This window comes from Rhinatrema bivittatum, chromosome 10, assembly GCF_901001135.1.
Source record: "Rhinatrema bivittatum chromosome 10, aRhiBiv1.1, whole genome shotgun sequence".
Classification (NCBI taxonomy): Eukaryota; Metazoa; Chordata; class Amphibia; order Gymnophiona; family Rhinatrematidae; genus Rhinatrema; species Rhinatrema bivittatum.
In genome coordinates, this window is record NC_042624.1 from 19,978,111 (window position 1) to 19,994,212 (window position 16,102).

A 16,102-nucleotide genomic window follows, 5' to 3' on the forward strand; every position below is an offset into this window, starting at 1 on the left:
GGGGCTCTGTTAACTACTTGTGAGTTCTGGGCTTTGGCGGTCGCATATTTGCAGCCTCTTTAGAGGGCTCTTCTCTCCCAGTGGAATCATTGGTTGGAGGACTTTTATCTTCCCCTTCCGCATAGACCAATCTGGAGTGTGGTGTGGTTTCTCACTACCGAGGTGAGCCTTTTGAGCTGGGGGGCAGTATGTCAGCTTCAGTTGATGTGGGGCTACTGGTCCAAGAAAGTGACTATTTCATCTATCAGTCAGTTACAGACGAGAGTGGTGCAATACATATTGCTTGCCTTTTGGCTACAGTTGCATGAGGAGAGTCCTATCACTCAATGCAATGATGGCGGTCTACATCATCCAGCAAGGAGAAACTCAGCGTCTGGAGGGCAATATTAAAAGCATGAACGCTTGAGAGAGGTTTTTTTTCTAGTGGGTATTGGTTTGGCCAGGAGTATGTCAGAGATTCAGACTTTGTCATGTCAGAATGCTTTTCTACAGATCTCAGATTTGGGGGAAATCGTTATGTATGGTACCATACTTTCTGTCCCAAATGGTTTCAGTGTTTCCTCTTAGGCAGTGGAGCTTCCATCCTTGATAGATTTGGAATTCTCGTAGCCTCTTGCAAGGGAGAGTAGGCTCTTGGATGTTTGCCAAGCCTTTTTGTGTTATCTGAAAGTTACTAATGATTTCTGTAAGTTGGATCTTCTTCTTGATCTCTGAAGTGGTCCAAGAAAGGAGGCAAAGCATCAAAAGCTATGATCGCACTGTGGCTGAAAGAGATTGTAAGTTCAACATATTTCTAAGGGTTTCCCTGTGCCTGAGTGGTTGAGAGCTCTCTTGACTCTTGCTATAGCAACCACTTGGGCAGAGTCCCAATAAATGTAGCCAGAGGAGATTGGCAGAGCGGCTATATGGAGTTCACTACACACTTTTATCAGGCATTATTGCTTGGATGTCAGAGCTACGACTTCCATTAACTGTGGTGAGAGTGTTCTTTGAGCAGGACTTTCAAGGTCCCACCCAGTTTGAGGGAGCTTACGTAAATCCCAGGAATCTGGACTGATCTGGGTACATACAGGGAAAGGAAAATTGATTCTTACCTGCTAAGTTTTGTTCCTGTACTACTACTACTACAGATCAGTCAACCCTAATAGTAGGGGGAGAGTCTTCCACTTGTTCTGTTGGGTGTATATAATGTTGAATGTTGGAGGTCTTCAATGCTATTCTCAAGTTATGTTGGGAACAAATTTTCCAGTTTGGGCAATCTTAGCTTTCTCCTACTTGCTGGGAGGGAAAGGTTTAATTTAGGTTTATTTGGTGGTGCCTTCATCTTGGCTTGGGTACAGGTCAATATTGGTGGACAGCAGGTTGCACACTAGGTTATATAAAGTGTCAGTAAAACTTTCTCTGTCTCCATTTGTTGGCAGGGATGTAAAACCCAGGAGTCTGGACTGATCAGTGGTACTACAGGAACGAATATTAGCAAGTAAGAACCAATTTTCCTTTGGGGAGCTGGATCCGTAAGGCCTAGGGTCACTTCCCCACCAAACCCCAGGCATTGAAGTTTCCTGCTTTCACTGGGCATTGGACCATGAGGTGTCTCTTACCAGCACAATATAGACATAGCCCCTGCTGTCTTTGATGAAGCCTCTCTTCAGAGGCCAGACAGCTATGACCTATCTCCGTGGGCTCTTTGGACGCAGTTGAGGAAGCAGGATCTAGTGGAGAGAGGGGCTGATGGAATTGAGGTGCCAGAGTAATGTTTCTGCACAGGGGATGAACTTCCTGGGCCCTCTGCTGAAGTCAGTGGTCGATTTTCCCGATGAGAGATTCCAACAACGCAAGGATGTCTTGAGCGATGAATTCATCTTTGATTTTAGAGGAAATACCCTCAAGGAATATAGTTATCAGACAGTCCTCTGGCCAATTGAATTCCTTTACCAAGTTCTAAACTCAATTGCTTATGTGGCCAAGGTTATGATGCCTTGGCGGAGGTGGAGTAGATCTGTGCCTGCCTTAGCCGTTCGGCAGGTTCCTCAAAGATCATTTTGAAGTGATCTGTGAATTGGGACAAGTTGTGCAATAGAGGGTCTGTGCATTTCCAGAGAGGGGTTGGCCATGCTAAGGCCTTCCCATCCATGATAGAGAGAATGTGAGTGGTCTTCGTTAGATCATCTAGGGTGACGTGCATGAGGCACTGATTCAGGAACCCAAGGCATTGGCATGGGAAAACCGTCATGCTGTAGTGGAACTGGCAATTGTGATATGGGCCGGCTCGAGGCGATGGGTAGTGGTGACACAGTCGCTGAAGGCAGTGGAGCCAAACAAGGAGGAAGAGTGTCCAACCACGTAGACAGCTGGTCCATGGAAGCTGTCATGATCTCAAGGATCTTCTGCTTTTCTTGTAACTTATGAGCAAGGCCTGAGATGGCCTGCAGAGAAGTCAGGTCTACTGGGTCCATGGCTTCAGAAATCTGTTGGAGACATGGATCCTTGAAATGAGGTGGAGTTGTTGCAACCTGCAAGGAGGAGCCCTGCAGGTCCTCACTATCAGCAGGCAGAGTCAGATGAGGCAGAGGCCCAGCTAGAACTTTACCTTTACCAGCCCAAGTTCCCCTCAGGTTAAGCCTTTGGGTGCTGGGGCCGGCAGGTCTTAGGTGGGAACTTCTGCTAATGAGCTGAAGGTCCAAGAAGCAGGCAGTGGTCTGTGGCAGGTGGTGTTCATGCAGGTCCGTGAAGCAGGCAATGGTCGGTGGTAAGCGTCGTTCAAGCAGGTCCATGAACTCAGGCAGTGGTCAAGGCCAGGCAGCCTTCAAGGAGGTCCAGGAGTCAGACAGTGGACAATTCCGGGAATCTGTCTGAAGGGAAGGCAGGACAGAAAGGCAGAGCAAGAAAGGTGAATAGCAACATAGGAGGCAGGGCACACTGAAGAATTAAGGAATGGAAGCTTGACTACAGGGAGACAAACAAGATGAAGAACACAAGAACTGAAGAGCATAGATGTAGGAACTTAAGATGCTGGAACTGAAGACGAGGGCTCAGGACTCGAGAACAAAGAGACAGGAATGATGAGACAACTCATGCTACTGGGCAGTAGTGAGACCTGTTGCCGAGGCACTGGAGGGAAGTCAGCCATGGCCTTATATAGATCAGAGAGGGTGATGTCATCTGAATGAACATTGGGTTTTCCCGCTGCTGGTCTTTTAAGGCTGGGGAAGTCAGCACGCGCATGCCCTAGGAGCAGCAGGGAAAGTGGTGTCAGTGGTGTCCTGCTGCATTGTGGCTTGGCATCCTGCCGCATTTGGGGAAGACTTAATCTGAAAAAACTGGTAGAATATGTGATCGAAATAGCAAACTAATAAAGAAAATCACATATATTCAACGCAATTTATGCAATTAGGTAAACCCTCATTATGAGGGTTTACCAAATTGCATTTGGGGAAGAGGCAGGCTGATGGCGTCCTGACGAGGGGGAAGGCCCAGGCTAGGAGTAAGTGCAGTGGACCACCAAATGCAACAGAAATTTGTACCTCCTGTGCTAGGAAGCAGTCCAGATTTTGTCATTGGCCCTATCCCATGGGATAGTACTCAGGGCTATGTACCTGGCCAGAACAGAGAACATGATAGTAGACGAACTAAGTCATGCCTTCAGACCCCATGAATAGTCCCTGGACTAAAGAGTTGCAAATCGGATCTTCCGTCTCTGGGGAAGCTCAGATGTGGATCTCTTCACAGGGCCTTGAAATAGAAAGGTTCTTCAGTTCTGCTCCCTGAAGAAGAATTGAGGCAAATCAGTCCCAGATGCCCTCGCCCGGCATTGGAGTATCTTCCAGCTCTACTGGTATCGAAGACTGTCTTGAATCTTTGCAATCACAAAGGGACTATGATCCTCATAGTTCCTCACTGGCCGAGACAGGTCTGGTTTCTACTCTTATGGGAATTGTCCAACCTGAAACCAATCAGTCTGGGAACTTTCTCAGATCTCATCACACAGGATCGAGGCAAGTTGTGACATCCCAACCTCCAGGCCCTGCCACTCACAGCCTAGATATTGAGAGGTTAATATTGCAACCACTTGAGCTCTCAGAAGATGTGTCTTGAGTCCTGGTGGCTTCCAAAAAGCCTTCCACTAGAAATTCCTATGGGCTGAAGTGGAGTAGGTTTTCCAGGGTGGTATGAGCAGAAAGTCCTAGATCCTTTCTCCTGCTTCACACAAAAACTGCTTGACTATCTTCTACATTTATTGGAAACTGGATTGAAGACCAACTTTGTTAGAGTTTAAGTGCAATTGGCGTATACCACCGTGGTGTAGATGGTACGCCCATCTCTATACAGGCTATAGCCGTACGTTTCATGCAGAGCCTACTTCAGTTGAAGCCTTTCCTAAGGCCTCCCGCTGTGTCTTGGGACCTCATTATAGTATTAGCTTAGCTGATGAAAGCTCCCTTTAAGCCACTGCGCTTTTGTGACCTGAAGTACTTGACCTGGAAGGTCATATTTTTGGTGGCAGTCACTTCATCATGCAAGGTCAGCAAGCTGCAGGCCTTAGTGACTTATCTACCTTACTCTAAGTTTTTCCATGATAGAGTGGTCTTACATAAGCATTTTAGGCTGCCAACATACTTTCCCAGGCTCCATTTCCACAAAGGCAAACAAGCCCTGCACAGTTTAAACTGTAAAATATCCTTAGCCTTCTATGTGGAGCAAACAGAACAACTTTTTGTTTCTTTGATAGGAATAAGTTGGCATCGCCATTGCCAAGCAAATGGTTTCCAATTGGCTAGCAGACTGCATCTTCTTCTGTTATACCCAGGTGGGACTGCATCTTGAGGGCCATGTCAAGGCACATTCTGTTTGAGCCATAGCAGCGTCAATGGCCTATTTGCGAGCAATTCCCATGGAGGAGATCTGCAGAGCTGTGATGTGGAGTTCTCTCCACACATTCACATCATATTATTGTTTGGATGGGGATGGCTGATTTGGCCAATCTGTCCCTCAGAACTTGTTTGCAGTTTAGAACCCAACTCTGTTCCATCTAGGGCGGGGTAGTGTGTGATCATGCTGCTCCCCAGCCCTGTGTTACCAACAAAACTAGTTGTGTTGGGCCCATTGGCCCTTATTTTGGTGTTTTGTTCGTCCCTTTTATGTTGGGGGGCATTTGTAGCTTGGGATTCACCCATGTGTGAGGACTGCCACTCCGCTTGTCCTTAGAGAAAACAGAGTTGCTTACCTGTAATGGGTGTTCTCCGAGGAAAGCAGGATGCCAGTCCTCATGAAGCCCACCTGCCATCCCACAGAGTTGTGTTTGCATTAAGTGGGTTTCTTCTTCTTTATTATTTTATTCTTGAATTCTATAAGACTGAAGGGGACCCAGAGTGGACATATGGTATAATGCATGCTGAGCATGCTCACTGAAGCTCAGTCAAAGTTATAGAAACTTTGACATAAATTTCCCATGCCAGGCTCCATCCGATGATGTCACTCATGTGTGAAGACTGTAATCTTGCTGTCCTCAGAGAACACCTGTTACAGGCAAGCAACCGTGCTTTCCAGTGGGGTGCATATTGTATAATGGCCAAGTTGAAGGGGACTGTATATGTTCTATCGCCTATACCACTGATTTTCCAAGAGAACTCTAAAGCTGTCTTTTCTCTCACAGGATGCAGTGGAACTGGGAAGCTTGTGCCTGTCAGTGCCCCTGATGGAGTCCCTCATTATGCTGAGGCTGATATTGAGAACTTGCAGGGAGTCACAGGTAGCAACACATACTCTGTTCCTGCCATCACGATGGATCTCTTGTCTGGGAAAGAAATAGCTGTGGAAGAGTTCCCCAGAAATCTTCTAACCTTCATAGAGAAGCTGGGAGAAGGCCAGTTTGGGGAGGTCAGTGTTCCTTTGCTCTGGTTTAAGAAACGCTTAGAGCCAGCAGCTGAGGAGAAAAATCTTTTTTATTAAATTCTACAAATAATATAATAAAGTATACCTTATGGAGAGAGAATAACAGAGTGGCATGCAAAACAGTACAGAGCTCTCTCTCAAATGATTTAACTGATACCAGGCATTATAAAGGATTTGCACTTCTTTATATCTCCAACCACTAAACCAATAACTTGGGTACACAATTGTCAAAATATTTCTATGATTGGCTATTTAATTTAAACAATCCAAGTGGCTATATGTACTCGTTCAGTATGCAAAGGCTATCTATGAGCTTGCAGCTAAACTGAAGTGTCAACACGGCCTTGGTGTATTTTAAGAATAATTCTGTAATACTGTGGCCCATACATTATTTAGCTTAAGCAGCATGTCATCTAAATATTCTCTTCTGTGGCATCTGTCTGTCTAGCCAAAGCAAAGCATAAAACGTAAGCATAAATGCTTATGAGTAATTATAAAGCTACTTGAAGTCATTATTCAAAGCACATTCATCGCTATTTAGCCAGATTAGTGGGATTTATGTGGATAAATAGCAGTCGCTGAATATGCGCCCACGTTCAGCAGCCGCCGCTTTCTTAGCATTCAGATAGGATAATCCACACCAGTGGGTTATGCACCTCTACCAGCAGATAGAGATAGAACAAAACTGATGTCATGATATATATACCCCTGCACTGACATCAGCCCACCAGTATTCTCCGACTCCAGCAGATGGTAGACATGCATCTCCCTACTGGGGATTGCTTAAAAAAAATTTTGTAGAAGGAGAAAAGAAGAAAGAAGTTAATTTGCCCTGCTTTCCTCTGGTGATACCTTATGGTCCTTCACTCAGTTGAGTTTTCCTGAGGTGAATCTGCGGATCCCTCCCTCAGATGAGTGCCTCAGTCTGGTAGCTGAGAGGCTAGTGGGTGTAGGAAGCTGACACCACAATAGCGAAGGTCTTTGCCCTCTCTCCCCTGCAGCCGGAGATTGACTCTGTACTCGGCTGGGATAGGCTGAGCTCAGATAAAGAGTAATAAAAAGAAAAAAAAAAGAAAAAGGGGAGTTCATTTTAGGGATTCCATCCCCTTGATGGTCTCCAAGCTTGGTGTGCTGTTCCGACATCCATTCCCATCTCTGGGGGAGCTTGGTGAATCGTGGCAGCTTGGTGGGGAGAGAGACCTTTTGGCTAGGGCTCACATTCAGGTTTTGTTTTAGTTGCCGCATGATAGGCAGTGTTTGCGTGCTTTTCTGCTCACAAGGCTGCTGCGAAACAGTGACTGATGTCAGTTAGCACTTGCACCCTCGGGTGTGCGCTTAAGTGGGCGCTCAGATGTGCACTTAAGAGCGATCAGGTGGGTGCCTACCTGAACGGCATATTGGGTGCCTACATTTTGGGCATCTGTGGTAAGCTTTTATGGCGAGTGCTGCTGGTCGCATAGTTATCAGACGTTTTTGGAGCATACTGATAGTGGGTATTTATCCATGGCACCGGTAGCAAAGAAGCCTAAGACCACTGATTTAACACTTTGTGTAGCTTTCCATATTTGGGCATCACAGACTGGCATCCCCTAACTTGTGTCAACGCTGCTTGGAAACTCAGGGAGAGCTGTCTCCAACTGATTTTGATAAACTCGGTCCTTCAGCATGATGTGGGAATGGAAAAGGAGGGAGAACTGCCATATGTTTTGCCTGGTTTTGGGGCTCCCCTAACTGATTTGTTAGTGGGGGAAGGTAGTTCAATGGGCACAGGATAGATGCCCCCTAGTTTTGGTATGGATCCCCCTGCTTTTTCTTGGGTGGAATTTATTTCAAGGGCTGCAGTCTTTTCTTCAGGCACAGTTGGCGGCCCAGCCAATCCTAACACTTCAGGATCACAGGCTGCGGATTCCTGCATGCCTGGTCCTGCTGGTAAGCTTCGGAATACGTCTAGACCTACTGTGGGTCATGCTGATAGGGACCAGTTGGCACGGATGATGAAGCTGATCCTTACTCTCTGAAGGATGGAGAAATTCCTCCGGGATTCGAGCTGTATAGAACAATGTTGCATTTCTTTCATGGAGAGGAGTTGCCAGCTCTGATTTCCCAGACACTGAAGATACTGAGGGTGCTGCGTGCTGATTCCATGTCTGAGCCAAAGAAAAATCCCATTTTAATGTCTTTGTGTATAGCTTCATGCTTCCTCATTATAGAGGCTATTCAAGAATTGATTGATCTTGAATGGGAAGCCCCGGAAGCAAATTTTAAAGGGAACAAGCCTTGGAAGGGCTCTATCCCCTGGAACCAGCTGCGACTGAGCAGTTTATTTATTTATTAAATGTTTTATATACCATCATTCCATGTGAGGATCACTAGTTCATAATGGTTTACAGGTAAAACATTTATAATTATAATGAGTGTTACAAGGTGGACAAACATTCATAATAAACTGAAGTATTACAATGGTAGACATATATCATGAATACAGAGCTAGATTTTAGGGGTTTTTCTGGGGGGGGGGGGTTATTGTTAAAGACTTATTTTGGTTATCTGAGTCATGAGGAACTGGATATTTCTGTCAAGTAGAAGACATTTTTGAATAGCCAAGATTTTAAGCCGTTCTTGAATTTCTTTTTGTCCTTTATTGTTCGAAGTTCCTCTAGCATGGAGTTCCATAGTTTTGGGCCAGCAATTCATATCACTCTCTCTCTAGTTTGCATTAGTTGAGAATTTCTTAAGTTCAGGATTTCTAGGAGGCCTTTGTTCTGTGATTTGAGAGTTTGCGGGGGACTGTGTGGTCTAAATGTAATTCCCAGCAGATCATTGTTGTGATGGTTAACGTTATTGAATATTATTGTTAGAACTTTATAATGTATTCTTGACTGTACAGGAAGCCAATGCAGAGCCATCAGTGTTGGGGTGATGTGATCAAATTTTCTTGCTCCAGTAAGTTGCACTTTCTGAAAGATGCGCTTATGTGTGCCGTCACCAAGCGGATGACTATCCCTGTAGAAGGGGGAGCAGCATTGAAGGATGCACAAGATAGGAGAATTGAGGCTATCCTTAAGCAGGCTTTTGAGGTGATGTCAATGAATTGCAGATAGCTTTTTGCTGCTCCCTGGTGGCTCGCTCTTGTTTACTTCTCTCTCAGGAAGTCAATGAATCTGGTCTGAATTCCAGGACAGTGGTAGAACCGGCAGCCACCTTTTGGCAGATATGGGCTGCGACCTGGTCCGCACTTCTGCCAGGGGGTGGCTTCGGTAATAGCGGCCAGGCGTCAACTATGGCTTAGGAATTGGTCGGCTGATATAATTTCAAAGTCTAATCTTATGAAATTGCTCTTTAAAGGATCACTCTTATTTGGGAGTGAGCTAAAACAAACTGCCAATATGTGGGGTGAGTCCCAGGCTCCTCAGTTACCGTAGGATAAGAAACAGGTGCTGCGCTCCTTCAGCTCAGAGAGCTATACTGGATATGCGTGAAGTATCAGTCTTTCTCCTCTGCCGTTGAAGCAGAGAGCTATGCTGGATATGCATTGAAAGTGAAGTATCAGGCTTATTTGGTTTGGGGTAGTAACCGCCGTAACAAGCAAGCTACTCCCCGCTTTTTTTGTGAATGCAAATCCTTTTTTCCACATTTCCTCTTGCCGTTGAAGCTTAGAGCAATGTTGGAGTCGCATTAACCGTGTGTATGTTTATTGAATAAGGGTATTATCTCCAGGTAGTAGCCGTCATTCCCACGAGCCACCCACTCTTCATTCACGTCCTCTTGATCCTTAAAGTCAAGATGACATGAATGAAGAGTGAGAGCCTTCATGTCTCATGCAAGGTGATCTCCTTGCTACAGGAACAAGGTTGGGTGGTGAACCTGGCCAAGAGCAATCTACAGCCATCCCAGACACTGGAGTATTTTGGTGATTGTTTCGACATGAAGCAAGGCAGGGTGTTCTTGCCGGACATCCACATTTAGAAGCTGATGGGACAGGTATGACTATTGTACCTGAAGACTGGAGGGTGGCCAATGAAACCCCAATATTTAAAAAGGGCTCCAGGGGTGATCGGGGAAACTATAGACTAGTGAGCCTGACTTCAGTGCCGGGAAAAATAGTGGAAAGTATTCTAAAGATCAAAATTGTAGAGCATATATTTTATTTATTTATTTATTTAATAACTTTTATATACCGACGAACGTTGGGAACATCTCGTCGGTTTACATAGAACAGAACTTAGCAACAGGCTTTACAATTATTGCATAGTTAAATAAGGAACATTAAGAACATACAAATAACAGATTAGATTATACAAGAAGAAATTAGCAAAGTGGGATACGTGAAAGAGGTTATCTAAACGGGGGGGGGAGATTCTGATATATAGGAGGGTATCCACAATTAAAGGAGGTATATATACACGTGATTGGGAACAAATTTTTATATAACAATATGATGTCCTGATAAAAAATTTTTTTATATACAATATGTTGTCCTGATAAAATTCACTTTATGGGAGGTACGGGAGATGAGGAAGTTTTAAGTAGAGGGAGGGGGTAGAAAGGAGGTGGAAAGTAGGTGGGGGGAGAGGGAAGGGGAGAGGTTAGAAGTTGGAGGGGGTGCGGTGAGAGTGGTTGTGTGAATATTAGGTGTAGGAGTATTTGAAGAACCAGGTTGGTGACCCAGGTCTGCGGACCTGGGTCACCAACCTGGTGACCCAGGTTGACTGTAATGGGGGAGGTGAGAGTGAGGGAAGGGGGTTTCAGTAAGAGGGGAGGGAGGCAGTGAGAGAAAGAGGGTGAGTAAGACTGAGGGAAGGAATTTTGAGTGGGGGCAAGGGAGGGAAGGGGGGTGAGTGAGCAAGGGGGAGGAGGATGAGTGACCGAGGTGAATGAGTGAGGGGAAGGGGGAGTGAGGGAGAAGAAGTGTAGAAGGGTGCAGTGTCCGAAAACGGAATGAAGTTAGCAAGTAGCACATTTAAGACTAATCGGAGAAAATTCTTTTTCACTCAACACACAATTAAGTTCTGGAATTTGTTGCCAGAGGATATGGTTAGTGTAGATGGGTTCAAAAAAGGTTTGGATAAGTTCTTGGAGGAGAAGTCCATTAACTGCTATTAATCAATTTGACTTAGGGAATGGCCTCTGCTATTACTGGATCAGTAGCAAGGTGTTTTGGTACTTGCCAGGTTCTTGTGGCCTGGTTTGGCATCTGTTGGAAACAGGATGCTGGGCTTGATGGACCCTTGGTCTGACCCAGCATGGCAATTTCTTATGTTGTGTCCCCAACGTTGTATTCAGGTTGATGGTAGCCACCCTAGAGATGGCTCCGTGGGGAAGGGCACACACTGCTTGTTCATTGGAGTACACAGTGTCAGGACCACTCAATACATCTTCATTTACCAGTGGAGCTCTGTATCCAACCGCAGTGGTGGTTGCAAGCAGATCATCTAAGCAAGGGAGTTTCCCAACGAACACTGGACTGGCTAGGTACAGAGAAGGGCAACCACAATGATAAAGGGGATGGAACAACTCCCCTATGAAAAAAGGCTGAAGAGGTTAGGCTTGTTCAGCTTGGAGAAGAGACATCTGAGGAGATATGATAGTCTTATCATGAGAGGTCTAGAACGAGTAGATGTGAATAGGTTATTTACACTTTCGAATAATAGAAGGACTAGGGGGCACTCTATGAAGTTAGCAAGTAGCACATTTAAGACTAATCGGAGAAAATTCTTTTTCACTCAACACACAATTAAGTTCTGGAATTTGTTGCCAGAGGATATGGTTAGTGTAGATGGGTTCAAAAAAGGTTTGGATAAGTTCTTGGAGGAGAAGTCCATTAACTGCTATTAATCAATTTGACTTAGGGAATGGCCTCTGCTATTACTGGATCAGTAGCAAGGTGTTTTGGTACTTGCCAGGTTCTTGTGGCCTGGTTTGGCATCTGTTGGAAACAGGATGCTGGGCTTGATGGACCCTTGGTCTGACCCAGCATGGCAATTTCTTATGTTATGTCCCCAACGTTGTATTCAGGTTGATGGTAGCCACCCTAGAGATGGCTCCGTGGGGAAGGGCACACACTGCTTGTTCATTGGAGTACACAGTGTCAGGACCACTCAATACATCTTCATTTACCAGTGGAGCTCTGTATCCAACCGCAGTGGTGGTTGCAAGCAGATCATCTAAGCAAGGGAGTTTCCCAACGAACACTGGACTGGCTAGTACTCACAATGGATGTAAGCCTCAGGGGTTGGGGGCTCACTGTCAAGAGTAGCCAGCGCAGGGGCGTTGGAGTAGAGAAGAGTCTTTCTGCCGCGAATCGTTTTTCCGTACGGAAAATGGCGCCGGCCATATGCGTATGGCCGGCGTATGGCCGTACGGAAAATGGCGCCGGCCATACATGTATGGCCGGCGCCATTTTCCATACGGAAAAACGATTCGCGGCAGGAGATCGCTCCCGGACCCCCGCTGGACCCCCAGGGACTTTTGGCCAGCTTGGGGGGGCCTCCTGACCCCCACAAGACTTGCCAAAAGTCCAGCGGGGTTCCGGAACGACCTCCTGCAGTCGAATCGTGTTGGTCTATGGCCGGCGCCATTTTGCGCCACCATTTTGCAAAATGGCGGCGCAAAATGGCGCCGGCTGAAGACAACACGATTCGATTTCAGGAGGCCGTTCCGGACCCCCGCTGGACCCCCAGGTAATTTAAGGCATTTTGGGGGGGTTCGGGAGGGTGGAGGATTTAATTTAAAGGGTCGGGGTGGGTTTTAGGGTGTTTTAGTGTGCCGGCTCACGATTTTAACGATTTTCACGATAGTTTAAACACCCAAACGGCAACGATACGATTCCCTCCCCCTCCCAGCCGAAATCGATCGTTAAGACGATCGAGGACACGATTCACATCTCTAATGGAGGGTAAAGTGACTTGCCCATCTGGTTAAGGTCTCAGTTATGCACATATATTCAGCTGTATAGATATGCCACTAAATGTAGAGCATAACTTAGCTGGATAAGTTCTAACCAGCTAAGTTATGTAACTGGCCAGTTTTGATTATTGAACTCCTTATGATGAAAAATAAAAAATTTAGGAGACCACCAAATGTTGTGGGTGTGGACCTTTGGACCGAGGTGGAGTTGATGCAACCTGTAGGATAGAGCCCTAGAGGTCCCCATCATTGGCCGGCGGAATCAGATGAGGAAGATGCCCAGCTGGAGCTCTGCCTATACCAGCTCTCATTCCTCTCGGGTTGAGCCTTTGGGTACCGGGGCCGGCAGGTTTTAGGTGTGGGCCTCTGCAGATTGTCAGAAGATCCATTAAAGAGGCTGGGACAAAAAAGTGAAGTCAGAGTCAGTCTCAGGTCACTGGCAGGTGATGTACAGAGATTTCCAGGAGGCAAGCAGAAGTTGGAAGCAGGCAGCAATCAGGAGTGTCCAGAAGGCAAGCAGAGGTGTATAATAAAATCCAACTTCTCTGTGTCTGCGTGTACTGAGTCTAGCCTAGTACTGCGGTTCTTCACAAGGCTCCTCCCCATGGGAGTGGCCATCACCGAGGTACCCAACACCTCAAAACCATAACAGATTGCTAACTCCATGGATTCGGCTCAGATCACCACTTTACAGGCCATTCCGGGCCTGGCCCAGCGAATCTTGGAACAACAGAATTTGTTGGACAATTTGACTGTTGCCTTTAACCAGTTACATGTCTCAACAAAGGTTTCCAAATGGACCCTCAGAAGCTTGAGAGTATTCAAAAATGGACACAACCCACTGGCCTAAAAGCTCTAAGATGATTTTTGGGGTTTACCAACTACTACCAGACCTTTATTAAAAATTACTCGTCGTTGACTGTTCCTTTAACAGCGATGACTAAGAAGGGAGCCAACGTTGCCACTTGGTCTACGGAGGCTGTGACAGTATTTCAGAAGTTAAAGGATGCCTTCTCAAGCAAACCATGTCTCTGCCATCCAGACCTTACGCGACCCTTCATTGTGGAAGTCGATGCCTCTGATGTAGGAGTAGGGGCCATGCTAAGCCAGACCAGTGATTCTAAGATCTTGCACCCCTGTTCATTCTTTTCCTGACGCTTTTCGCCAGTGGAGAAGAACTACGGCATTGGGGATAAAGAACTGTTGGCAATAAAAATGGCATTCGAAGAATGGCGCCCCTGGCTTGAACGTGCAGAACATCAGATCACTGTTTTCACTGATCACAAAAATCTGGAGTACCTCCATCACGCTCAATGCCTCAACCATAGACAGGCGAGGTGGTCCCTGTTCTTCAACAGATTTGACTTTGTGCTGAAATATCACCCTGGTGACAAGAATGTCAGAGCAGATATTTTATCTCGCTCTTTCCTCTCAGAGGACGTACCTGATGAACCCCAGCATATCATTGACCCGAAGAGAGTGATTCTCACAGCTATACATCTGGTACCCCCAGGCAAGACCAATGTGCCCTGAAATCTAAGAAAGAAGTTGCTAACATGGGCTCATGATTCCAAATTGGCTGGACACCCTGGTCAATGGCGAACACTGGCTAAGCTACAAAAGTACTATTGGTAGCCACCCATGAAAGAAGACACTCTTGCGTACGTAGCCTCCTGTTCCAATTGTGCCAGACAGAAACCTCCGCCCAGACATCCTTGGGGCCTGCTTCAACCCTTGCCAGCACCGGATGAGCCCTGGACCCACATTGCAACAGATTTTGTGGTGGACCTGCCACTTTCTGGAGGAACAATACCATTTGGGTTACAGTGGATCAATTCTTGAAGATGGCTCACTTTGTGGCTCTCCCTGGCTTGCCATCAGCCATGGAACTTGCTAAATTATTCATCAGTCACATCTTTCACCTACACGGCATGCCTAACACATCATTTCTGACAGAGGAGCTCAATTTACAGCAAAGTTCTGGAAAGCCTTGTGTAAGAAATTCGACACCACACTTGACTTCACCTCTGCGAATCATCCTCCATCGAATGGCCAAACTGAGAGAATGAATAGAACTCTCAAACAGTTCCTCCGCGCCTATGTTGGTTCACATCAGAATGACTGGGCTGAACTGTTACCCTGGGCTGAATTCGCCATCAATTCACATCCAACATTATCTACTGGATCTACACCTTTTGAAATGGTCTACGGACAACTACCTTTACCACTTCCACTTTCTGTGTTGTCCCCGGCAGCTTAATCTACTGCCAAAAATATACAGCAGCTCTGGAGAAAGACTAAAGAGATGCTCCAAAGAGCAAAGAAAGGCTATGATGCTCACCGTAGCAAGACTCCTGAATTCCAGCCTGATGATAAAGTCTGACTGTCTACCAAACATCGGAGACTTAAACTTCCATCTGCTCGATTTGTTCCATGCTTTGTCGGACCCTTTCCTATTTTCTGACGATTGGGCTCACTCACCTGTAGTCTGAGACTTCCTCCAGCTATGAAGATTGATAATGCATTCCATGTTTCGCTGCTGAAACCGCTTGTTCTTAGTGAGTTTTCCACCAAGACACCTGAACCTACTCCTGTTGATGCAGAAGAAGACATCGAGTACAAGGTTGCCATCCTTGATGTAAGAAAGAGAGGCAGAGTTTGGGAATACTTCCTGACATGGGAGGGATACGGACCAGAAGAAAACTCTTGGGAACCATTGGCTAATATCATGGACAAAGATGCTTTGTCAATTTCATCGATCGCATCCTCATTCAGTAGGAATATCACAAGTTTCTTCGCTTCAAAGTGTTGCGTCAACATTTTCAATTCAGAGCCCTCCAGTTTGGCTTGTCGACGGAACCCCGCACATTCATCAAGGTGATGGTGGTGGAGGCTGCAGCTCTTCGCCGGGAGGGAACTTTTTTCCACTCGTATCTGGACAATTGGTTGGTTCGAGTGAACTCCAGGGAGGAATACAAGAAGTCCATCTGAAGAGAGATGTCCATCTTACAGTGTCTCAGTTGGGTTATCAATATGCTGCACAAGAGTCAGTTGGAGCTGACTCAGTCGCTGGTTTACTTAGGAGCACACTTAAACACTCAGCGAGGCAGGATTTTCCTGGCAGCAGACTGAGTGTCGAAGTTGCAGTCTCAGGACAAGCATCTTCTTTGTCTGGAGGTGCCCAAAGTGTGGGATTATTTACAGGTCCTGGGGTCTATGGCATCCACGTTTGACTTGGTCCCATGGGCGTTAGTGCCCAGGAGACCACTGCAATGCATGCTGTTGTCCAGGTGGAGACCTTGCT

At 46.2% G+C, this 16,102-nt stretch overlaps 1 protein-coding gene across 2 annotated transcripts in view; it reads left to right on the forward strand.

Annotated features, from left to right (window-relative positions):
* Window positions 1-16,102, forward strand: part of DDR2 (discoidin domain receptor tyrosine kinase 2) — a 662,671-nt gene that overhangs the window by 387,147 nt on the left and 259,422 nt on the right. For both annotated transcript variants that reach the window (XM_029618162.1, XM_029618161.1), the window contains exon 12: window positions 5,654-5,877. In XM_029618162.1, the coding sequence (XP_029474022.1) occupies window positions 5,654-5,877 (224 nt within the window). The remainder of the gene's footprint in view (window positions 1-5,653; window positions 5,878-16,102) is intronic.